The sequence below is a fragment of the Grampus griseus genome (assembly GCF_964374135.1).
Source record: "Grampus griseus genome assembly, chromosome: 6".
NCBI classification, from domain to species: Eukaryota; Metazoa; Chordata; class Mammalia; order Artiodactyla; family Delphinidae; genus Grampus; species Grampus griseus.
In genome coordinates this window covers 13,788,850-13,814,759 of record NC_139000.1, presented here as the reverse complement: position 1 = coordinate 13,814,759, position 25,910 = coordinate 13,788,850, and the positions used below count along the sequence as shown (strand labels likewise).

Genomic DNA, 25,910 nt, shown 5'->3' with positions numbered 1-25,910 from the left:
AATCATGGATTGTTTCTGAGCTTTCTTTTTTGTTCTATATACCTGTTTGTCTATTCCTGAACCAATACCACACTGTCTTAATTACTATAGCTTTATTTCCCTCCCCCCCATTTTTCACATAAAATTTTTTGAAAATATAGATATATTGAAAGAACAGTATTTGGAGTATCTGTGTATATATTTTGCTTTACCTAGTACTCCCCTAACCCCTTCTCCCAACTCACATCACTTCAGCCACAATCACCCTGCTTTTGCTCAAATATGCTAGGCATATTCCTGCATCAGGAACCCTGTACTTGCTGTTCCCTCTATTAGCAATACCCTTTCCCTAGGGGATCCACATGGCATGCTCCCTAACTTCTTTTTGTTATTTATTCAAATGTCATATTCTCAAAAAGGTCTTGGCTAGCTACACTATCTAAAATTATAATATCTCTTACTATTTAACATAATATATATTTTATTTCCTTGTTTGTTCTCTCTCTCCCCATTAAGAATGTCAGCTCTTAAAAAACAAAAGCATGTCAGCTCTATGAAATCAGGGTGTTTTAACTGTTTTTCTCCACTGCTGTATTCCCACGGCCTAGCACAGTGCCTGGCACATGATAGACACTCAAACCTTTTTGTTTAATGATTATGTAATCTGGCTCCAAAATCTATGTACCTTTCTTCATTAACTCTGATGCCTTCTGAGTGCATTATTCAGTGCACTATTCACTGTCTTCAATTTAGTCCATTTAATATTTTCCAAGCACCTAATCCTGATGCTTTATATCACATTTAAATAAACCTCTTAGAATCTTAGAAATAGGATATTTATTCTAGGTGAGCAAAATAAGACATTTAATGACTGGTCCATGATGGGTCAATCAACCTTGGAAGACAGTGATCCCTTGGGTTTGTTCTTTAAAGCAGGACAAAGAAGAGCAGATAAAAATAAAATTACTAGCCCTCAAAGAAAATGCTATTTTACTTAACTTCAATATTCTATGAGGACCCTGCTAAAAGGGCCTCTTTAATGTTTATAATCCTTATATAAACAAAGAACAGAGGCTAGAATGCCTTCTGGTTTTCTCCTGCATATAAGTTGACATTAGGTTTTAGGGGGCAACATTGTCCACTAGATCAGTGGTGCTCAAACTTAGGCATGCATCTGGAAAGCTTGTTATAACACTGACTGCCCAGCCCTATCCCAGAATTTGTGATTCAGATAGGTCTAGGGCTGGCCCCAAGAATTTTCATTTCTAATTAATTCCTAGGTTATGCCGATACTGGTCTGAAGACCATACTCGGAGAACCACTGCACTAGATTAACTGGAAAAATGTCATTGTTCTTATTTCACTCCCTACTTTTAATACTCTTAGCCCTGACTTAATTTCCACCTCTAGGCTTAGTGCTGAACCCTTTATTTGGTATCAGTTCTGACCTAAGGAGAGGGTACTTACAGCAATCAGCCTCAGTGATATCTGTCATCAAGTTCCATTTGCTTACTGGTTCCTTTGACCTCAGTCCCCTATATTCTCAATGACTGAATTACAACTATTGTCCCTAGCTTCTCAATGCCTGGCTCCTGGTCCCAGTTGCCCTAACTCCCCACTTCCCACCTCAATGGCTAGGTCCATGACACTTGTTTTCAGATCTCCTGCATGTCAAATGCCTGCCATTTAGGCTCCAGCAAGTCAGGTGGACTCAGCTTTGATATTCATTAATGTGCTAAATCCTACCTTTCAAATGATTCTCCACACATACTCTCATTATTTCAAATTGTCTTCTATGCAATATTTATTTTCATTGTGCCCAGATCTGACTTCTAAATTTATGCCTCCATGAGCCAGTTCCCAGGTGGATGAATCATGCTAACCACACCCAGAACTTCACTTACACTGAGCCACTGCCATATCTAATCTTGCCCTAATCTATTTTAGGGTACAGTGGGGAGAACTTTGGAGTCAGACAGACCTAGTCTCAAATCTAAGCTCTGCCACTTATTAGTTATGCCATATTGCTAAGTAACTTAGCCTCTAAGAGCAAGATAGCTAAGTTGTTCTGAGAAGTCAGAGAGGTTATATGTGTAAAGCATCAAGCACAGAGGTTGAACAGTGTTCATTAGATGTTAGTTTCCTTCTGATCCTCCTGCTAAATTATGCAGCTTCCTTAGGTAAACAGTTTAGTCAAGAAAGCTAAAACTATTTCCCTGCAAAAACCTTTCTTTCAAATACCTATAGTATCTGTTTTACTGGACATTCTATTTAACTGTAGAACTTATAAATAAAAAAATCAACTCAAGACCAGGAAAAATAAAAATTAAAGAGATGGTTGTAGTGTATGTGTTGGGAATTGGCAGAAGAGACGAAGGGATTCTGGTACTGATAATATAAGCCATATTTTCATTACTGCTTTTGGCAATGTGAGAAGAACATCTTTGCCCTTCCTGTATAGTATTCAGAAAACTTCTTACACTTGATGGTATCTCGGATCTCTTTGAGAATCGATTGAATGTTGCAGACCTCCTCCACAGAAAAATGCACAGATTCACCATTACACTTCATGTGCTTCCCCTCTTAGGTTAAGAACTCCTGACCTCGAGCACAGGGGGGTATACTTACCCAGAAGTACAAGACATGGGAGTTTAATGCAACAGAAAGAACATGGGATATGGTGTCAGAAGACCTTGAGATGACTCTTCTCACTCTGGAACGTAATAGATATCCAACTTTGGGCTTATCATGTAACCTTTCAAATATTACTTCTCATCTGTAATTTGGTGGATAACAATTTTTACCTACCTCTCAGGGTTGTTGTTAGAATCAAATGAGAAAATGTACAGGAGAAAAGAACACTATTACTTGTAAATGACTTTACAGATATTAGTTATTAACATTCTCTGGAAACCTACTGAATTTATAAACACAGGGGCAAGCTTGAAAATCCCAAATTATTGAAACTAATGGAATATATCATACCAGAGAATTATCTTAATAAATAAAAAAGCATAATAATGATTTTTAATAATAATGAAATTAATAATTTTAAACTAGTCCTATATATGTTGAATGTCAAAATTATCATGGCTGAAGCACTTATGCTCCTTTTTAAAGGAAATCTTGAGAAATTTCAAGCCCAAATCTCTAACTGGGATTGAGAAATTTAGATATTGTGAGTGGAAATCAAATCCAAGGAGAAAAAAGATGAATAGTCCCATATTTCTCTCTACCCTACAGGAAACATATTTCTTGCTATGAAAAAACCATCTGAGACGGAGAAAGTCATGCTGATTTAATTTTCTTTCAAGGGACACCGGGGAAGACAAAGCCTTCTCTGTGGGAACAAGTGTCCTTCTATTTTAGCCTAAGTCTACTAACATTTTAGAAGCTCTTCTTTTAAAACTTTAGATAAGGAAGATATTTAAAATATTAAAGTAGGCTACGAATTTGATCATATATTCTAACCACAACGTCATACATCTAAAATGGCAGATCTCCATGACAACAACGTAAGTTTATTTCCTTATCCTGATTCCTCTTATGGATCTAAGGCTAAAAATGTCACCAGGACCAATTCTGCCCTCATAATAAGACAGTAATGCTATCCATATTCCCTTGACTGACTGTTCCAAATAACAATTCTATTAACTTTTTATTTTGAAATAATATTAGATTTAAAGAAAAGTTGTAAAGATAGTACAGAGGGTTCTTGTATACCATTCACGCAACTTCCCCTAATGTTAACTTCTCATGTAACCATGGTATATTCATCAAAACTGAAAATTAACATCACTACAATGCTGCTAACTAAATTATAGACTTTGTCAGATTTTCCTAATTTTTACACTAAGGTTCTTTTTCTGTTCCAGGATCCAATCCAGGATATTACCCTACATTTACTCATCTCCTTAGCCTCTTCCAATCTGACAGTTTCTTGGTCTTTCTTTGTCTTTTATTACCTTGAAGCTTTTGAAAAGTACTGGTCAGGTATTTTGTAAAATGTTCCTCAATTTGAGTTTGTCTGATGTTTTGTCATGATTAGACTGGAGTTATGAATTTGGGGTAAGGTATGTCACAGAGGTAACATGCCCTTCTCATTTCATCATATCAGAGAGTACAGGATACTCACATGACTTATTACTGATGATGTTATCTTTACCACTCAAAGGATAATTTTTCATGCTAGGAATCTGTCTATATGGTAGCTAAACCTAGGATGGTTACCACGCTTATTTGGAAAATAAGCAGAGGTTCAGCTGCTCAACTAAGAAACTCTGGGAACTACTGAAGGCAGTATAGTCAGACAGGTGTTGGTTTGAGTCTGTTTCTGCCACTTACTAGTTGTCTGCTGGGGGCAAATTACTCAAGTCTCAGTTTCTTCACCTGTAAAATGAGAATCATATCACTTCAACCAGTTGTTATTTTATCCTTACAAGATAGTATATATAAAGCACTTAGTTTGGCACATAGTAAATAATCAATAAATGTTAATGCTGTTCATTCTGGGGTTGATGGTGGTAGTAATAATGTTAGTAGTATTTGCCAAGTTGTGTTGTGTGCTATTTTCATCTCAGAAGGAAGTCAAACTACAGCCCAGAAAAATACTACGTGTTTACAAGATTTTTAAACTTTTTAAGTGTAGTAAAATGTCCTATCAGAGAGATGTTTAACTAGAGATTAAATATGTGGGTTTTCTCTTCTTTAGCAAGAGAAGTTTGCAATTGCTTTGCCATTTGGGCAGAGGTAGAAAATAACCTTCAAGCAGATCCTACTGACTGGGTAAAGAATCATTTAAGAATGAAATTAGAATACTCCCTAACACCATACACAAAAATAAACTCAAAATGGATTAAAGACCTAAATTTAAGGCCAGACACTATAAAACTCTTAGAGGAAAACATAGGCAGAACACTCTATGACATAAATCACAGCAAGATCCTTTTTGACCCACCTCCTAGAGAAATGGAAATAAAAACAAAAATAAACAAATGGGATCTAATGAAACTTAAAAGCTTTTGCACAGCAAAGGAAAACATAAACAAGACAAAAAGACAACCCTCAGAATGGGAGAAAATATTTGCAAATGAAGCAACTGACAAAGGATTAACCCCCCAAATTTACAAGCAGCTCATGCAACTCAAAATCAACAAAACAAACAACCCAATCCAAAAATGGGCAGAAGACCTAAATAGACATTTCTCCAAAGAAGATATATAGATTGCCAACAAACACATGAAAGAATGCTCAACATCACTAAATCATTAGAGAAATGCAAATCAAAACTACAATGAAGTATCACCTCACACCAGTCAGAATGGCCATCATCAAAAAATCTACAAACAATAAATGCTGGAGAGGGTGTGGAGAAAAGGGAACTCTCTTGCACTGTTGGTGGGAATGTAAATTGATACAGCCACTGTGGAGAACAGTATGGAGGTTCCTTAAAACACTAAAACTAGAACTAGCATACGACCCAGCAATCCCACTACTGGGCATATACCCTGAGAAAACTGTAATTCAAAACGAGTCATGTATCACAGTGTTCACTGCAGCTCTATTTACAATAGTCAGGACATGGAAGCAACCTGAGTGTCCACTGACAGACGAATGGATAAAGAAGATGTGGCACATATATACAATGGGATATTACTCAGCCATAAAAAGAAACAAAATTGAATTATTTGTAGTGAGGTGGATGGACCTAGAGTCTGTCATACAGAGTGAAGTAAGTCAGAAAGAGAAAAACAAATACCAAACGCTAACACATATATATGGAATCTAAATTTAAAAAAAAAAAAGGTTCTGAAGAACCTAGGGGCAGGACAGGAATAAAGACACAGACGTAGAGAATGGACTTGAGGACATGGGGAGGGGGAAGGGTAAGCTGGGACAAAGTGAGAGAGTGGCATGGACTTACATATACTACCAAATGTTAAGTAGGTAGCTAGTGGGAAGCAGCCGCGTAGCACAGGGAGATCAGCTTGGTGCTTTGTGACCACCTAAAAGGGTGGGATAGGGAGGGTGGGAGGGAGATGCAAGAGGGAGGAGATATGAGGATATATGTATAGCTGATTCACTTTGTTACAAAGCAGAAACTAACACACCATTGTAAAGCAATTATACTCCAATAAAGATGTTAAAAATTAAAATAAAATAAAAAAAGAATCATTTAAGTTAGGGTTCCCTTAGTAAGTTTAGAGTGAAGAGGCCCCACTGTCCTGAGAGAAGGGTTTAACAAGACCTTTTGTATTGGGGAAGAAGGGAGACTTATAGTTTGTCAGGTAAAAGATTCTACAAAATGTCCTCAACCAGTACTCTTGGAACTGGCTTATACACTGGGATGTAGCTGCACGTATAAACTAAAGGAGCCAGTTGTTACAATCTCTATAACTTCCAAGTCCCAATTTAGAGTATAACTGAAGGAACTTGGAACCAAGGGAGTGGGTTCATCCTACCTCAAAGAAGCGTTGCTGCCAACGATTCTGGACCAGTAAAAGCATCATCTCAGTAGTGAGCAAGCATCATCTGTCAGGTTGTTCAGGGTCAGGCCTCAACCCCAAAATTCAATATAAGGGTAAGAAACAACAAGATCAGTGAACTGATCAGAATCATGTTCCCCTGATACTCAGCATTAGAGAGGGACTGACTCCTAGAGCTACTGGAAAATTAATAATTAATTGTTGGGGAATGGATTGATGCAAAAAGAGGGCACTGGATTTATGCTACTGAGGCATATAAGTATCAGAGTAATTAATAGTAAAATAAAAGAGGTATGCCTATACTTGAAACCCGTTCACAGAAAGTTTACCAGTTGTATAAGCTTTCAACTTCCCCATATCTATTGTTTGCTACCCCCACAGGCCTCTCTATAAAGATAAATAGTTTTTAAAATGCTTAAAAGGTAAAGGGCCCCTGGATTTACTTTTAGCAACACAGAAAGAACATGAGTATGGGGACATGGCTTGACACTTAGCAGCAAGGCTTATGAGGGAATAAAAATCCCATGGGATACAGTGGGTGGTAGCAACTACTGAAGCATAGGAAAGCAGATTCAATTCCTGCAGCCTGCAACAAAGGAAGAACGGTAAGCATACAGTGAGGGTATGGGCCTAAGAAGGAATCCTGGGACTGAGCACTTCCCTAAATTCCACTTAGAAACACAAACTACCTTTAGATTTGTGTGCATGTATTAATGCAAAAATCATAAACTTTCTAGAGAATTATGCACAGAAACACTATCATGGGACAGATCACCATTCTCCTTTCTCTCCGCAGTCTCTCCAATCTCACAGTTTTCATTCTGCCTCTGATCTCCCCCTACTTATATCCACCCAATCTACTACTGCTAGAACACAGTGCTGATCTTTTACCTGCTTAAAATTGCTCTGTGAATAAAATCCAAGTCATGTGTCTGGCCCTTAAGGCCCTCTGGGGCCTGACCCCAGCAGGACTTGCCAGATTTATCTCCTCTGCTCCACTGCTTTTCCACCTTACATCCTGTGTAAGCACATCTCTGAGATGTTAATCTTGCTGCTTCTATTCTGTAATGTTCTTTTCCACCTTTTGCACTTCTGTATGTCTAAATCCTTTCCTTCCTTCAAACTGAGGTCAAAAGGTATCTCCTCAATGAAATCATCTCTGATTTTTCCAGCTATAAGTGATATCTCCCAGTTTCTTAATCCCCTTAACATTTTATCTTTTTATTTTATGATGTGGCTCAGTTTTTGCCTTGTATTATATATATATATGTATGTATGTATTTCTTAATGACCTTACTAGACAAGAAGCTCCTTTGGTCTTCACATTGTCTTATTTATTTCCCACAAGGTCTGTTAAAGTATCCTGCACATAATTTGTTAAACAAATAAATACCTTGGTACCAAATACTACATTTATATGAACTTGATTATCTGTAGTATTAGCATATATATAACTACAGATTTGGGGGAGCTTCTCAGAAGAAGCAAAATAAATAATCTTTTAATATTATCAATAATAAAACTTCAACTTTAAAAGATTTCTTTAAAAAATTCCAAACTGACCTAAAACTGGCTTAATAAAATGAAAGAAGCAGAGGATTCTGCAATATGGTTTAGGAAAAATTACGCATTTGATCAACAGCAACTACATCAATTCACTGTGACATGTTACGTTAATGTTCACAAAGGTCACCAATAGCTGGGAGGAAAAAGTGTTTTGTTTGTTTTTTTCATTCGACTACAGATGATATCTAGTTAATAATTAGAAGACCAGGAGGGCAGATCATGCTCTGTATTGAAAGGAGGATTTAACACAGAGTGCACGGAAAAACATACAGAGCTTTCCAAACTGTAATAGACATGCATTATTTACACTTAAACCTCAATGCACTCAGTGCCTTTTCTAAATAAGCCCCTGTCTGGCTATTTATTAACATTCAAATTTTATTCTAATCTGTTTTACCATGAACTTTACATGATTTATTTTCTAAGATATAAACCATTTGGAACTGTAGAAACATTTACTGAAACAAATGAACCACGATAGGATAAGGGCTGAGATCAGTTACCTGCTTCTGACCAAGACAGCTACCTTTTAAAATTCTACCTTCAAGGAAAAAAATACTGAAGTGTACCAAAAAAAAGGTAATTTAAACTAGAGATTGGTAGAATTGCAAGAATAGTAACGGGGGTATAGAATAAAGTTATTTTTAAGTAAAATTAAAGCTATGAGGCTTTGCTTTGTTTTCCTTAGAATATGCTAGTTTCCTTTCCTAAGAATATGCTAGCTAGTTTATAAGATTTCTTGAGTTTGGCACACAATGCATGTGCAACTGTCTACCAGACACCACTATCTGAATGTCCCATAGAAAATGAACATGTTGAAGCCTAAGATCATAATCATCTCCTTCCAACTTGCTTATCCACCTGTATTCTTTACCTAGTTAATAGAATATCTCTTCACTCATGTGCCTGTGCCAGAGCCAGAGCAAAAAACATGGGAGTCATATCTATCTCTCTCTTACTCTATAAATACAATCAACCATCTAGTTCTGTAGATTTTCTCTCTTACGCTGGTTCCCTCCTCTCCAGCACCATTGCCAATGCCAGTGTCAATGCCTTAGATCAGCCCTTTAATTTCTCTTGCTTGGAGAGTTACACGATAGCCTTCTCCATGGTCTCTCTGCCTGAGCTCACTCTCTCTATCCACCAGACTTCTGATGGAGTAATTGTTCTAACGAGCAAATCCGATGTTACTCCTTACTCAGTATTCTTCAATGGACAAACTAATTTACATGGCATATCAGGCCCTTCGTGGTCTGGCCCTGTTTACTCTTAACCATTCACTCATTCTGTTCATTCATCAAGTATTTACTGAGTCTACTTTGTACCAGGCACTATTCTAGGTATTAGAGATACAACAGTAAGCAAATAGACAAAAATCTCATCTTTTCAACCTTCCCTCTCTACCACTGTCAAGTGTTCCCTGCCTTCAAGAAATAGTGAGCCACTTGCAGTCTACTAAAACATGGCTTTTTCTTTCATGCAAACTTCTACTCATCCTTCAGATTTCAACTTAAATGCAACTTCCTCTCTCAAGACCTCCTGAATCTCCTGTGTACTTTATAAATACTCATATTATGTTTGTGTTTCTATCTTTCCATTTCAAGTTCCTTGAGCACAGAAATAATATCTTTTGACATATAGTTGGCAAATGCAATGTCTGTTAAATGAAATAAGTGAATAAAATGACAAAGGTTTCCTCAAGTTTTAATTGTTTCTAGTGATCAAATAACTTTTTCTTGATGTCCCAGAATTACAGGCAAAGTAATAAGTAAGAGTTTACACAAGCAACTGTTACTCCTTATTATTACAAAACAGATGATTTTCAGAGCCCCATATGAATGTAAGTCTTGGCAATTTTGTCATCTTTCTATTTGACATTTATTTCAGCCTAAGTTTATTTCATGAGTAAAATTTTACACTCTGCCCTGGGGCATATTCCCATAATTAAAAATGCAAAGTAGTAAATATTTCAACATACACTATACAGCAGCAACCACAGGTTTTATGGGAAAGGATATTACGCAACGACAGGACTTCGTTATCTCACAGAGACAGTTTTAAATGATGCACCTTGTATACTAACCTACTATGGATACATTAAAAAATCTCAAATCAGTATATTACTGCCTACATATAAGTCAACCCTGATGACATTCTAAGGCTATATTAAGAGAGTCAGGCTCTCACTAGGCATACTGCTTTATTGAGATAAAATGCTATCTGATTTCTCCATTCATTTATTCAACATATGTCCAAATGTGAACCAGGAAAATATTAGAAATGCATTCCAAAAGCAAAAGTGAAAAGACAGATATTGTAGACCAAATCCTTCCCAATTAAACAGGTTGGAACACCACTGTTGATGTGAGGGGTGGCCGTCTGTCAGTACATAAAGGAACTTGTGTTTGCACACAAAGACATTGCTCAACCCACATCTGGCTCCTGCAGCCAAATTCTACCCTCACTGGGGCAAACTCCCACTGAAATATATGGGCATAAAGAACAGGCAAAACAAAAAGAACAGGCAAATAAATTTTTAAAAAGCCAGCTATTCATTCATAGTAGATGTATGACAGTAGATGTATCAGAGAATCTGGACAGAATTGAGTTCACAATTCTACTTTCATTTAAAAAAAAAAAAAAAAGAACAAGAAGGTCATGACAGAAGAGAATTTGCATATGTGTTAGGAGATCATATTTCTCATCTCATGGCATAAACTTAGGAAATTCTCTTGGATTCACATGTTTTTTCTCTTCTCATCTCTCTTCCCAAATCATAACCTGTAAGGCACAACTCAGTTCCTACCTCCTCTGGGAATCCTTTCCTAATTATTCCTGCTTTTTTCCTACTCTAAACTACTCTACTTAGAAATTTAGCATATATTTATAAACTTCCTCTAATGTTCTCAATGTCTACTAAGCTAAAACTGGTATTACTCTTTCCCAAGAAGAGTTATTTATATAGCACCAACTATATAATCAGAAGAAATTCCTATAAAATATCAAGTAGTTGGCACCACAGCATCAAAGTTTCTTATGATACTCACTCACTTTGCTCAATATCTGAGATTTCGAGAGGGGCTATACCAACATAATGGATAGGAATATATACTATAGATCCAGACTGTATATGTTTCAATTCCAACTCTTATTTACTGGCTACTATATCATAAGTTAGGCAAATTACCTAACTTGCAACTCTTTTCCTGTACAAATGAGAATAATAATAATAGTGCCTTCCTGATATGGTTGCTGTGAGGATTAAATTAATCACTACCTGCAAAGGCCTTAGGATAGTGCCTAGCATGCATTCAATTCATTTTAGCTGTTATTATTCTAAAGTATGAAATGTCCAATTTTAAAAAGCATATATGGGTTTCTTTAAAATGGAAGAAAATAAGCTAAACTTTTTTTTCTTCTACAGTGAACAATTTCTTCTTTAGCCTACCAACAGAAACAGATATCCCAACCCCTACTCACACCCAAGACTGGGTGACTTAATTCTTCTCTTTTGTGAGTCACCAATTCTATTCCTCATTTAAAAAAAAAAAACAGGGGACTTCCCTGTTGGTGCAGTGGTTAAGAATCCACCTGCCAATGCAGGGGGCACGGGTTCAAGCTCTGGTCTAGGAAGATCCCACATGCCACGGAGTAACTAAGCCTATGTGCCACAACTACTGAGCCTGAGCTCTAGAGACCGCGAGGCACAACTAGTGCGCCCACATGCCACAACTACCGAAGCCCATGCGCCTAGAGCCTGTGCTCCACAACAAAGAGAAGCCACCGCAATGAGAAGCCCTTGCACTGCAACGAAGAGTAGCCCCGCTTGCTGCAACTAGAGAGAAAGCCCATGTGCAGCAACAAAAACCCAATGCAGCCAAAAATAAAAATAAATAAATAAATTTATAATAAATAAATAAAATAAAAACAGACTCAACTACTGGGGCATTACTGAGCCGAATCTAAGTGCCAGTTACAATGTAAGTGGGTATACACACACACAATTTAATTCTCACAAAAATTCTTCATGCTACATTTATGAATCCTATTTCACAGTAGAAAACACTGAGGATCAAGATTGTACAGTTAGTAAGTGGCTAAATCAAGAATGGAATCAAAGTACTAATTTCAGATTCCACCTCCTTTCTGCTACATATCACACTACTTGCCTACAATTTCCTTTTTCCCTTAACTTACCCACATATAATTTATAGCAGAGCAGAACATAGAGGTGTTTCCTCAGAGTTCACCCATATGTTCTTGCCAAAGTACATAGCCCTGCAACTTCCCATTTCTGTTCCTCAAGTCTCATGTCAATTTAACTTCCTTTCTTGTAGTAAGAAATGCAGTGCTTACAATTTGTATGGAAACACAAAAGACCCCGAATAGCCAAAGCAATCTTGAGAATGAAAAACGGAGCTGGAGGAATCAGGTTCCCAGACCTCAGACTATACTACAAAGCTACAGTAATCAAGACAGTATGGAACTGGCACAAACACAGAAACATGTATCAGTGGAACAGGACAGAAAGCCCAGAGATAAATCCATGCACATATGGTCACCTTATTTTTGATAAAGGAGGCAAGAATACACAGTGGAGAAAAGACAGCCTCTTCAGTAAGTGGTGCTGGGAAAACTGGACAGCTACATGTAAAAGAATGAAATTAGAACACTCCCTAACACCATACACAAAAATAAACTCAAAATGGATTAAAGACCTAAATATAAGGTCAGACACTATAAAACTCTTAGAGGAAAACATAGGCAGAACACTCTATGACATAAATCACAGCAAGATCCTTTTTGACCCACCTCCTAGAGAAATGGAAATAAAAATAAACAAATGGGACCTAATGAAACTTAAAAGCTTTTGCACAGCAAAGGAAAACATAAACAAGACAAAAAGGCAACCCTCAGAATGGGAGAAAATATTTGCAAATGAAGTAACTGATAAAGGATTAACCTCCAAAATTTACAAGCAACTCATGCAGCTCAATATCAAAAAAACAAACAACCCAATCCAAAAACAGGCAGAAGACCTAAAGAGACATTTCTCCAAAGAAGATATACAGATTGCCAACAAACACATGAAAGAATGCTCAACATCACTAATCATTAGAGAAATGCAAATCAAAGGTACAATGAGGTATCACCTTACACCAGTCAGAATGGCCATCATCAAAAAATCTACAAACAATAAATGCTGGAGAGGGTGTGGAGAAAAGGGAACCCTCTTGCACTGTTGGTAGGAATGTAAATTGATACAGCCACTGTGGAGAACAGTGTGGAGGTTCCTAAAAAACTAGAAATAGAACTAGCATACGACCCAGCAATCGCATTACTGGGCATATACCCTGAGAAAACCGTAATTCAAAACGAGTCATGTATCACAGTGTTCACTGCAGCTCTATTTACAATAGCCAGGACATGGAAGCAACCTAAGTGTCCATCGACAGATGAATGGATAAAAAAGATGTGGCACATATAGACAATGGAATATTAGTCATAAAAAGAAACAAAATTGAGCTATTTGTAGTGAGATGGATGGACCTAGAGTCTATCATACAGAGTGACAGTAAGTCAGAAAGAGAAAAACAAATACTGTATGCTAACACATATATATGGAATCTAAAAAAAAAAAAAAAAGGTTCTGAAGAACCTAGGGGCAGGACAGGAATAACGCTGATGTAGAGAATGGACTTGAGGACGCAGGGAAGCAGAAGGGTAAGCTGGGATGAAGTGAGAGAGTGGCATGGTCATATATACACTACCAAATGTAAAATAGATAGCTAGTGGGAAGCAGCCACATAGCACAGGGAGATCAGCTCGGTGCTTTGTGACCACCTAGAGGGACGGGATAGGACGGGTGGGAGGGAGACACAAGAGGGAGGAGATATGGGGATATATGTATAGCTGATTCACTTTGTTATAAAGCAGAAACTAACACACCATTGTAAAGCAATTATACTCCAATAAAGATGTTAAAAACATTTTTAATAAAATAAAATTAAAAGTCGAAAAGAAAAAGAAATGCAGTGCTTAGAGCTGGATTCTGAGCTCCCATGCCTTCCTTCTAATGACTTTCTTTAAGTACAAGTTTTTAAATGACTTTTGTGATGCATTGCTTGCTCTGACAAACTGCCTGACATTTTGAAATAATATTATTTTAAAAATTTAATTAAATATTACTCTGTAGTAACTCATAGAAAAGAATTATGGATTTATCTCAAAATTTTAATATGCCTATCCTTGGGGCCAAAACAATCAAGAAATGAGGCTTCTGTGCTCCAATGAAACTATTTACAAAAACAGGCAGTGGACTGGATTTCGTTCATGGATTTGGTTTACAGACCCCTGGCCCTAGACTTTCGAAGGTCCAGTGCACTTTTCCACTACTTTATAGTTACTACCTATTTTCAGAATGGTGTTTTAGCCTATGTCACTTGACGACATTCAGTGTCAGGGAAAAGATAAATAAAAAGTAATTTGTAAAAGACCTATGAAAACAGCAGTATACTACATAAACATTAGTATTACTTTTTTCCCTCTTCTCCAGCTTTTCAAACTCTCTCTCACTCCTCATTTCTTTCTCCTCTAATAAGGTAGTTTGGCCTAGAAGTAAACACTTTTTTATCTTTCCAAAAGTACTCAAAGCAAACGTGTTTGCAGAATCTTATTTTAAAAGAAGTAGTGGACAGGGGACTTCCCTGATGGTCCAGTGGTTAAGAATCCGCCTTCAAATGAAGGGGACGCGGGTTCGATCCCTGGTCGGGGAACTAAGATCCCACATGCCATGGAGCAACTACTGAGCCCACGTGCCACAACTAGAGAGCCTGCATGCCGCAACTACAGAGCCCATGTGCTCTGGAGCCCACACGCTGCAACTAGGGAGGAGCCCACACACCACAACAAAGAGCCCGCATGCCACAACAAATATCCTGAGTGCCGCAACTAAGACTCAGCACAGCCAAATAAATAAATATTATTAAAAAAAAAAGTAGTGGACATGCCTTTAGGTACCAGAATGAACAAACTTATACAAATCTCATCTTTTAAAATGGTAAGAAATGTGGGCCTTCTGAATATAACTTGTGTCGGCATGTTTTAGGGGAGTAAAGGGAGCAATGGTAAGCAACCGTTATATTCTCAAACTCAAGTAACAAAGTGATTATCAGTTTTCTCATTATAGAAGCTATACGGCATGATGATAAGAATACTGGACTTAGTACTGGAAGACCAAATTTGGAATTCCTTTTCTGCCACTTACTATCTTTGTGATTTAATAACCTACATAAAAGGAGTTGTTATGAGGATTTAGACAGTTAACTATTTAAAAATACCAAGCATCATAAACATCGATTATTGTCGTATTTGAAATTATAAACTTCTTAAGTTCACATCTATATTTTTAATAGAAGTACAATATGATACAGTATTGTACAATACAATTTTTGGGGGGGGCTGCGCCACGCTGCATGTGGGATCCTAGTTCCCCAACCAGGGATCAAACCCAGGCCCCCTGCAGTGGAAGCACGGAGACTTCACCACTGGACCATCAGGGAAGTCCCTGTACTATATGATTTATAAAGCATCCAAAGTATCTACTGCTAAGTATAAAGAAACTTTTCTGCCAAGGAGCTAAAGATTATTTAAAAATACTCCCTCATCAAGCCAACAATATTCCTCTGAAATTGAAAGAAACCAGAATTAATTGAGTGAGGTGTGCTGGGTATTTTACATAGATTCTACTCATTTAACCTTCACAACAACCTTGAGAAGAAACTGAGGCGCAGAGAAGTGAAATAAGTTGCTGAAATCACAAGGCTCCTAAGTGGCAGCCGATCTTGGATCCACACCCAGGTTAGATTGATCCCAAAGCTCTGTTCTTTTCATCACATAACACTGCCTCTTCAGCTTTTTCACTTGAGGTCCACAGAAAGCTAAGTACCTCATACAAGGTCAAATGATAATTACTTTCAGTGGAGTAGAAGGCAGATCCTTAGATTACAGGGCACTGTTCTACTAGATTAAGTCACCTACAAATAATTTACTATTTTAAAGGTAATTTCCAGACAATTTCTGCTTAATCTAGTTTTGGTCCCCCAAAATGTATATACTGGTACATAGAGTGAAACCAGTCTTTTTCACACTAATTAAAGACATTAGGATATTACCAAGTTTAAGCCTTACATGTGCAAAGAAACAGCTTTAGAATTTTGAAAAGAGAAAAAATAAACCAAAGAATAAGTTTTCTGAAACTCTAATAGTATGTTAATAAACATAACAAGGACATTTTCACTGGAAATGCCTGGAAGTTATTGCTTCCAGGAAGCAGACTGCTTTCTCAATACTTTTTTCCCATGAAATTTAGAGAAACTATTACAAGGCAAAATTGGTTACCGAGGTGCTTTTGAAGAACTAAATCAGTAAATTAGAAGCTTTTAAATCTTGACATCAAATATAATTCACAAAATGATAAAAATATGTGAAATATTTTGTAAATCTATGGCCCCTTTATTTAAACCAGTCTGGTCCTTGAGAGCAGAGGCCTTTTTGTGTGTGTGATAAAATAAAATTAATTTTACCTTCAACTTCTGCTGCTTACCTGTTGCAGAGTATGCTGAGGGCTCCACGTGGACTACAGTCACATGGCAGACAGAGCCTGGAAGTACGATTCAAGTACAAACCCTCCTTGCAGGTTTCACAGCGAAGACCCTGATAACCTGGCTGACACTCGCACTGCCCTGTGGTCTGGTTGCAGCGATTCACATCCAGGCTTCCGACCACAGAGCAGTTACATACATATCCTGCAAAGAAAAGAGGGAAACAGATATCAATTAAGGTTTAATGCTTTCCTAATAAAATGAGCTCTATTTTAATTTTCTTAATAAATATTCATGACAACTTTGTAAGGATGGATAAAATTAAGTCTAGTTCAAATTCACTTTCTATCCTATTTAGTTTATTTAAATTGGGAATTATATACAGTAAAGTATATAAACTAATTATAAAACTAACATTCTCAATTTCTTTTTCAGCACTCTATCTTCTAGCCCTCTTACCCTATACTCCAATGTATGGGTGGGTCTGTATATTACTAGTTTTTCTGGATTAGAAATCTCCAAAGGCAGGGCCTATGCTTATCTACATGGCACTGAGAGCACATGCTGGAAATGACTACACGTTAAATAATAAATAATCCCGCTGTATAGCAGCAGAAGCGCAGACGGTTGACTGTGGTAACTTATACAGGTCAGACAAGATTGTGCTACAGCTGGAATCATGAACTAGTATGTTCTTCCCAGGAAGAAATTAACGGAGAATTGCAACTTTAAGGTGAGGAAATGACAAACAATAAATCCCAGGTGAGAACGTTTACAGGGGCATCCTGATCAGTGGGTTAAAACCAATCACAATTTGAATTTCTTTCCCAAATTAAAAGATTTAGAAAATAAACATTTTCTTTAGATATTTCAAACAGTTTTTTGAATGAAAATATTTAGAAGTAGTTGGCTTTAGCTTTTTTTTAAAAAAAAAATCATTTCCAAGGGGCTTCCCTGGTGGCGCAATGGTTGAGAGTCCACCTCCCGATGCAGGGGACACGGGTTCATGCCCCAGTCTGGGAAGATCCCACATGCCACGGAGCGGCTGGGCGCGTGAGCCATGGCCACTGGGCCTGCGCATCTGGAGCCTGTGCTCCGCAACAGGAGAGGCCGCAACAGTGAGAGGCCCGTGTACCGAAAAAAAAAAAAATCATTTCCGTGGGTTTTTTTTAAGATTTATTTTATTATTTATTTATTTTTGGCTGCATCAGGCCTTAGTTGCAGCATGCGGGATCTTCCGTTGCAGCGCCCGGGCTCCTCATGTCAGCACCCGGGCTTCTCTCTAGTTGTGGCCTGTGGGTTTTTCTCTTCTCTAGTTGTGGCTCGTGGGCTCCAGAGCGCGTGGGCTCTGTAGTTTGTGGCACGCGGGCTCTCTCATTGTGGCATGCGAGCTCAGTAGTTGTGGCATGTGGGCTTAGTTACTCCACGGCATGTGGGATCTCCCTAGACCAGGGCTCGAACCCGTGTCTCCTGCATTGTAAGGTGGATTCTTTACCACTGGACCACCAGGGAAGTCCCAGCTTTAGATTTTTTTTGTTTTTTACATCTTTATTGGAGTATGATTGCTTTACCGTGTTGTGTTAGTTGCTGCTGTATGACAAAGTGAATCAGCTATATGTATACATATATCCCTGTATCCCCTCCCTCTTGCATCTTCCTCCCACCCTCCCTATCCCACCCCTCTAGGTGGTCACAAAGCACCGAGCTGATCTCCCTGTACTATGCAGCTGCTTCCCACTAGCTATCTTACACTTGGTAGTATATATACGTCCACGCCACTCTCTCACTTCGTCCCAGCTTCCCGCCCCCCCACCCCCGTGTCCTCAAGGCCATTCTCTACATCTGCGTCTTTATTCCTGTCCTGCCCCTAGGTTCATCAGAACCATTTTTTTTAAAATTTAGATTCCATATATATGTGTGAGCGGCTTTAGCTTTTTAATGCAGATACATTTAAAGGTCAGTTAGGATTTGTTTTTTGCTATTATTTATACTCATTCTATTAAGAAGAAAGTATTTTCCACATAGTTTGACAAAGTATCAACATACGACTTTCTAACCATATACAGAAACATGTAGTTAAAGTCAATTGCAGATAAAACCTTGTACATATTTTAGGAATAGCCCCCATTCCAAAGTAGCTATGGACCTCGGTTTAAAAAGCTCAGAGAGGGTTTCCCTGGTGGCGCAGTGGTTGAGAGTGTGCCTGCCAATGCAGGGAACACGGGTTCATGCCCTGGTCCGGGAAGATCCCACATGCCGCGGAGCGGCTGGGCCCGTGAGCCATGGCCGCTGAGCCTGCGCGTCCGGAGCCTGTGCTCCACAACGCGAGAGGCCACAACAGTGAGAGGCCCGGGTACCACAAAAAAAAAAAAAAAAGCTCAGAGAAATCTATGACAAAGTATACTTCTGAATAAGTAAGGAACTATCAATATATAAAATGACATTATACATATAGATAAAAGTTTAGCTTGAAAAAAATCTTTAACATAACTTTTGATGATTTTTAAAAAGATACTGGATAAACTGCAAATCCAGAGTCTTAAAAAGAAAGCTATAAAGAAGTTTGCTTCTCTATTCTAGACAACGAAATTAACCTTCAAAATTCTTTATGTCATCACAAATAGCTTATGCACACAAGTCCAAACAAAGGATTCCACAAAGATGTTCTCACTTGACCAACTCTTGGCCCACACTTCTTCAGTTTCTAACCTTTGGTGTCAGCTTATCTCTCTGCTCTTCACACCTCTTCTAATTTGTAAATATACCAAATGAATGAATATGTAAGTGATTTGTTTATTTTATGTATATTTTAAGCTTGAGTGGTGAATTAGTTACAAAACCCAGAGGAGAGTTCAGATTTCTTCAGCCCCAAACTTAGGAAAGGAATAAGCTTCCCGTCTCAATCAGGATTCTTAGTTTTACTAAGCTATATAAGCATGACATTTCTGTGACAGAGTTACATGTTTTCACATTATTTCTAGTTTCTTGGTTTGTGTGTGTGTGTGTGTGTGGTTTTTGTAAATAAGGAAGCCGTGTTTAGTGGTCTGTAAACCTGCCAATAACAACTTCATGGCAAGGCCTTCACTCTACCAAAAATGACCAAAATGCTAAAAATAACATTTTCTTCCAAAATCTGGAAGAATTCCAACATACATTCAATTCCTCCTGCTGGACCAATTCATCACAAGTTAAACCAAGCAAATTTTGCCGGTGTGGGCAGAATTAGCTCAAGAAAAATGAATGGACTAAAAAACTCTATAATAAAGACTGAGAATTTTATTCTATTATTTCTTTACTAATGTGCTTCCATCTAAAATGTGAATCAGTGTTCCCAATGAATAACATTTTTAGTAAAACTGTTAAGAACTTTGAGATAAAAACTAAGGGTTTTTTTGTGTTTTTTTTTTTTTTTTTTGCAATACGCGGGCCTCCCACCGCTGTGGCCTCTCCCGTTGCGGAGCACAGGCTCCGGACGCGCAGGCTCAGCGGCCATGGCTCACGGGCCCAGCCGCTCCGCGGCATGTGGGATCTTCCCGGACCAGGGCACGAACCCCTGTCCCCTGCATCAGCAGGTGGACTCTCAACCACTGCACCACCAGGGAAGCCCAAAAGACTAAGTATTTTTTTCAATCAAGTCTTACGGATAAAACTTCAGTAGTAACCAAGTTTGTTGGTTATTTATTATTTCTATAGAACTCATTCAGCCTTTTCATTATCCCCTGAACATACTCTTTTCAGTCCCATTCTGTGCTCCTTGTAATGTTCTCTCCTCTCCACATATTTAAATCTGTCCCTTATTTCAAGAATCAGCTGAAATTTACTCCTCCATAAACTCTAATTCTATTGCCCCTTGTTTGAACCCATAACAACAACTACCACCCATGACCCTCATACAACAGTAATTTAAAGATTAAGGCAGTAAAGTGAAGCAGATATGAGCACAGACTATAGAAGCAGACAGCTACAGGTTTAAATCCAGCTCCATCACTTACTAACTTTATGACCTTAGGCAAGTTAATTAACCTCCTTGTCCCTTCCTTCTCTCATCTGTAAACAGGCATAATACAGTACCTATAACACTCAGGCCCAACACATAAACTGGAAGCCGTTTGGCGTGCCGAAATAATTACTACAATAGCTGGAAGAAAGGGATTCCAAATAAAATAATAGAAACACAATTTAGATGGCCAGATTCACAGGCCACAGCTTTGTGATGAGATCTGAAAGCCTGGGATTAGGTTTATTACCATGTCAGTTTTGGACAATGTCCATGAAATAGAATTAGCGTCCTGACATTCAGGAATTTAAGCTGTGGGTCAGGTAGAGAAGAACAGCATATCCTTCATATGCTGGGCTCCATACATTACCAACATGGGTGCCTACAAATACAACGATGAAAACAAAAGGGTGTAGGACATGGTTTCAGAGAGGAAAAAAAGAGCATTTATTGATTATATGCCCTTGGTACTAATCATCCTAACGGTAGTGGGGTGAATTGCAAATATTTCAGCAAGAGAAGAGACGATCACCCTAGGGCCAGGATGAAGTGCTATCACCTGATATAGCAAGACAAAAATACACTATCACATTAACATTCCTCCCCAGATTAACCAAAGGGAAGGAAGCTGAAGTAAAGCATACCAAGTCAAGTGCCAGGGAACATATGCATCTTTTCGGTTTGGAGCTCAGAATCTGAGGCCCTATCCCAGTGTTTAACCTCAAATGAAATGATCCAAATTAAATGAATAGTATGAGCAACAGTAATAAATATAAAGGACTATGAACATGCATTAAATTGTGTCAGGATAACTCATTAGCTTGTAAGTAAACTCTCAGAGCCTTCACAGTTCTTGACATTCATACGGAACCAGATAGGAGTTAATGCAGAAACAATGCAATTTTCTAGGAGACTGGCAATATGAAAAAAGAAGAAAAGACATGTCAATCGATAAAAGCAGTGGGAAGGACCTATAGCCAAAGACAAGAGATGAAGTGCTGACTTTTTAATGAGGTAGAATCTTAGACACCAGAGCGGCACAAAGGAGTCTGTGACATGACTGATGGTAAGGCACTAGTGTGTATGTTAATGGGAGTGAAACAAGATGAAGAGGACACAAAACGCTAATCACAGACAAGTCTGAATGAAATGCCAAAAGGCTCATTTGGTTGCCTATGAGTAAATATGGAATAAACTCGCCATCATTTGAGTAGCGTGTTTCCTTTCAGTGCCCTATAATTCTTAGGAAAACTCTACAGAAAAATAGAGAAGAGTAACATATATATTAGCAGGGAGACATTTCTTTTTGTTTGGCTTCTGAAGAACAATGAAATACAGTGACTTGAACCCCGAAGAAGAATAAGAAACTAAAATCTGGAGCCAAACTGTTTAAAAATGGAAATATAGGGGGCTTCCCTGGTGGCGCAGTGGTTGAGAGTCCACCTGCCGACGCAGGGGACACGGGTTCGTGCCCCGGTCCGGGAAGATCCCACATGCCGTGGAGCGGCTGGGCCCATGAGCCATGGCCGCTGAGCCTGCGCATCCAGAGCCTGTGCTCTGCGATGGGAGAGGCCACAGCAGTGAGAGGCCTGCGTACCGCAAAAAACAAAAACACAGAAATATAGGGCTTCCCTGGTGGTGCAGTGGTTAAGAATCCACCTCAATGCAGGGGACATGGGTTCGAGCCCTGGTCTGGGAAGATCCCACATGCCATGGAGCAACTAAGACCGTGCACCACAACTACGGAGCCCATGCTCTAGAGCCCGTGAGCCACAACTACTGGAGCCTGTGCGCCTAGAGCCTGTGCTCCGCAATAAGAGAAGCCACCGCAGCGAGAAGCCCACGCACTGCAACAGAGTAGCCCCCGCTCGCTGCAACTAGAGAAAGCCCGCGCGCAGCAACAAAGGCCCAACGCCGCCAAAAATAAATAAATAAATAAATAAATTTATTAAAAATTAATTAATTAATTAAACACTGCACTTTTCAAACATCCCTTACCAAAGCCAAAAGATGAAAATTTTAGCCCTAAAGAAAAAAAAAAGTAATTTTGTTAAGAAGTCCCGTAAGTCCCCTCTTTATGCAAAAACACCTGTCCTGGTAAGAGATTATCTCCTTGAACATATTAAAGATCTTTTCCGGGCTTTTCATACACCTGGTAGGCTTCTCCCTGCATTCAACTTTTAACCAACTCGTGTCCTTAGCTCAGTAAAAAGTCCATTATATCATCTACAGAATTTTAATTATGTTTTGGTAACTGCAGCTACTTCGATGGGAGTTTTTAGAAAAATATTAATTGTAGTAATATGGCCTAATTAATGTGTCCTTTGTTTCTCTGTGCCTGTTTCTGAAGTCCTTTCTGAGTGCTGTAATTAACTATGATGTCTGAAGACTAAGGCAGTTTGATATAATAGTGTGTTAGCCTTTTGCAGATAAAAAAGAACTATAAAAGAAGTGAAAGATTTGAAAAAGACTGAATAAGAAAGTGAAAAAAATTGTGTCCTCAGTCAATTCATGATGCAAATCTCATAAAGAAATGTTCATTGGTATCAGCACTGTTGCTGAACTAAAATGATTATGAAACAAGTATTGCACTTAAGCATAGATACTGAAAAAAATACTTGTAAATACAACTAACACAGAGCACTCACAGGAATCTGATTCAGGAATATAGCCTGAAATTCTATCTACAGCCTCTTGCAAAATTGTGGAAATACCTTTGCAAAACTCAATCTCTGACTCCATTCCTTCAACAATCATTTCACTCTTGCTTTTCAATATCTTCAGATATTGAAAGAATACAAAAAATATATCTATTAATACCAAAAAAAAAGAAGGAAAGAAAAACTGCTTTTGGCTATTCTAAAACTTTTCATTTTTCCCCATATTCAGAAGACATAGTAAATGTACTATAATATGGCATCTTCTGTTCAATCTCAAAGCAGCAAAAACTAGAAGTATTTAAAATATATTAAGACTCAGTATTTAATCTTATAATGAAAATTTAAAACATTAAAAATTCAAGTTTAGTAAGTTTAAAATTATCTGAAAATATACACTTAAGTAAAAAATAAATACACTTTAGTATCTCCTTCAGGAAAACATAATTATTTTGTAAGGCACTATCTAGAGGTCATTTATAATTATGGAGAAATTGAGTTTCTCAGGCTTATCATTAGATGGGAATAAGCTGATTCCAGGATATAAAATATTTGGGGAGCTTTATGAACAGAGGTCATATGACAAGAGTTATGGCGGCACTCATCATACTGGTACAATTGTCACCACTTCCTGCTTTGTACCCTAAAGCCAAAGAAAAAAACACATCTTCCCAACTTCCCAAAGAATAACCTCTTATTCCTCTACTTTCTCCTTTTCCTTCTTTTCTCTCTCTCTATTAACTGTATTCTAATGTTTAAAAGTATTCTCTACACACACAATGCAACCATTATAACAGCATCTACTGAATGGAAGTCAAAGAGCAAATTGCACAGTAAGAGGCAATGAATACCCACCTATTAGAATGGCTCAAGTTAAATAAACAAAACAAAAAAATGACAATATCGATTGCTGGGAAGGATGCAGAGGAATTGAAACTTTCAAAAACTATTGCTGTGAATGCAAAATAGTACAGACACTTTGGAAAATAGTTTGATAGTTTCTTATAAATTAAATATACCTTCATCATATGACTCAGCAATTCCACTCCTAGGTATTTATCAAGGAAAATGAAAACCTATGTTCACACAAAAACTTGTATTAAAATGTTTATAGAGCTATATTCATAATCACCCAAATCTGGAAACAACCCAAATGTCCTTCAACTAGTGAACTGGATAGGCTGTGGTACTTTCTTACAATGGAATACTACTCAGCAATGAAAAGGAAGGAAGCATTGACATGGATGCTTTGACAAGGATGTGATGGACCTCAAATGTGTTATGCTAAATGAAGAAAGCCAGGCTCAAAAAGGTACATATTATATGATTCCATTTACATGATATTCTGGAAAAGGCAAAACTATAAGAGCAGAGAAAAGATCAGGGGTTTTCCAGGAATTGGGGTGGGGGGGCAGGTAGGGGGAAGGGCTAACTACAAGCTCAAGGGAATTTTGAGGGAGTAATGAAATTGTTTTGTATCTTGATTGTGCATTTGTCAAAACTGAGAACCAAATGAGTAAATTTTATTGGATATAAATTTTAAAATTAAAAAAAGTTTAAAAAAAGCAATGAGGTTTTACTAGACTAGATTCTTAAATTTTGCTAGAGGGAAGCCATGGTGTACCACAAGCAACGATTTTAGCTGGACTGTGGCACTAAAGTCAATATGGGACCCAACTAATAACTCAGTCTTTTTCAAAGCTAATGTTACAATTAAGACAGCGAGAACTGATTAATGCTTCGGCTGATTACTGCATAAGGAGTTGTGGAACATTTTAGGATTTAAAATGCTATTTAACTAAAAGAAGTAGAATTTTCCTTTTTCCTTTGGCTTCAACTAAAGTCTTGGATTGTAATTGCTCCTATGTAGAATGAGGGAGAAGAGGGAAAAAATGAAAGATAAAGATGTGTAGGATTTCCAACCCCTTTTCATATACAATTGCTTATTTCCCTTTGAGATTGATCATTAAAAATCCTACTCTATTTAAACAAAGACCAGGAAAACAACTTTGAATCTATCCAACATAAACTTCATCCTTTTTCACAAACCTAGGATAGCATCTACAAAAATAACATCTCTCCTGATTTTCAAGTTGAAAAGAAAAGGAAAAATAATTGTTGGAAATAGGAATACTTAATTCAAACCTCTGCCTCAACATCAAAAGAACAGAAAATTACAACAACAACAAATTATACTGCCTTGACTATAGACCTGATTTCCTAAGTGTATGGGGTATTTATTTCAAAACGTAGTTTTTATTAGGCCCATATTTCATCTTTGTAGGTTTAGAGTACAGGAGTCTCAGAAAGGCCTCATTCTAGGGAAAAGGAATTATCAACATAGAGTTCTTATTTTTATAAAAGGTCCTACTCTAGCATAACACTGATACTCAAATTATATTTCACATTTATGTTATGCCAGTGTAAGGTCACAAATCTTTGCAAAGCTGGGAAACAATACTAAAGTTGATGAGTTTTTGAGTTAAACCAGGCTTTGTAGAAATATGGAAAGTTTTAAAGCCACCACTTTTAAAGAAAGCTTACCTTTTAAAATAAAAATATATCCATTAAAATTCCCAATCACAATTCAGTATTGCAAAACATTTCTTCTACTTTATGGTAG

At 37.7% G+C, this 25,910-nt stretch overlaps 1 protein-coding gene across 1 annotated transcript in view; it reads right to left on the bottom strand.

Annotated features, from left to right (window-relative positions):
- MEGF9 (multiple EGF like domains 9) overlaps window positions 1-25,910 on the bottom strand; it is a gene marked incomplete at its 5' end in the record, with an annotated part of 84,926 nt that overhangs the window by 25,144 nt on the left and 33,872 nt on the right. Inside the window, one exon of the mRNA XM_082656566.1 lies at window positions 16,636-16,837. Within this exon, the coding sequence (XP_082512692.1) occupies window positions 16,636-16,837 (202 nt within the window). The remainder of the gene's footprint in view (window positions 1-16,635; window positions 16,838-25,910) is intronic.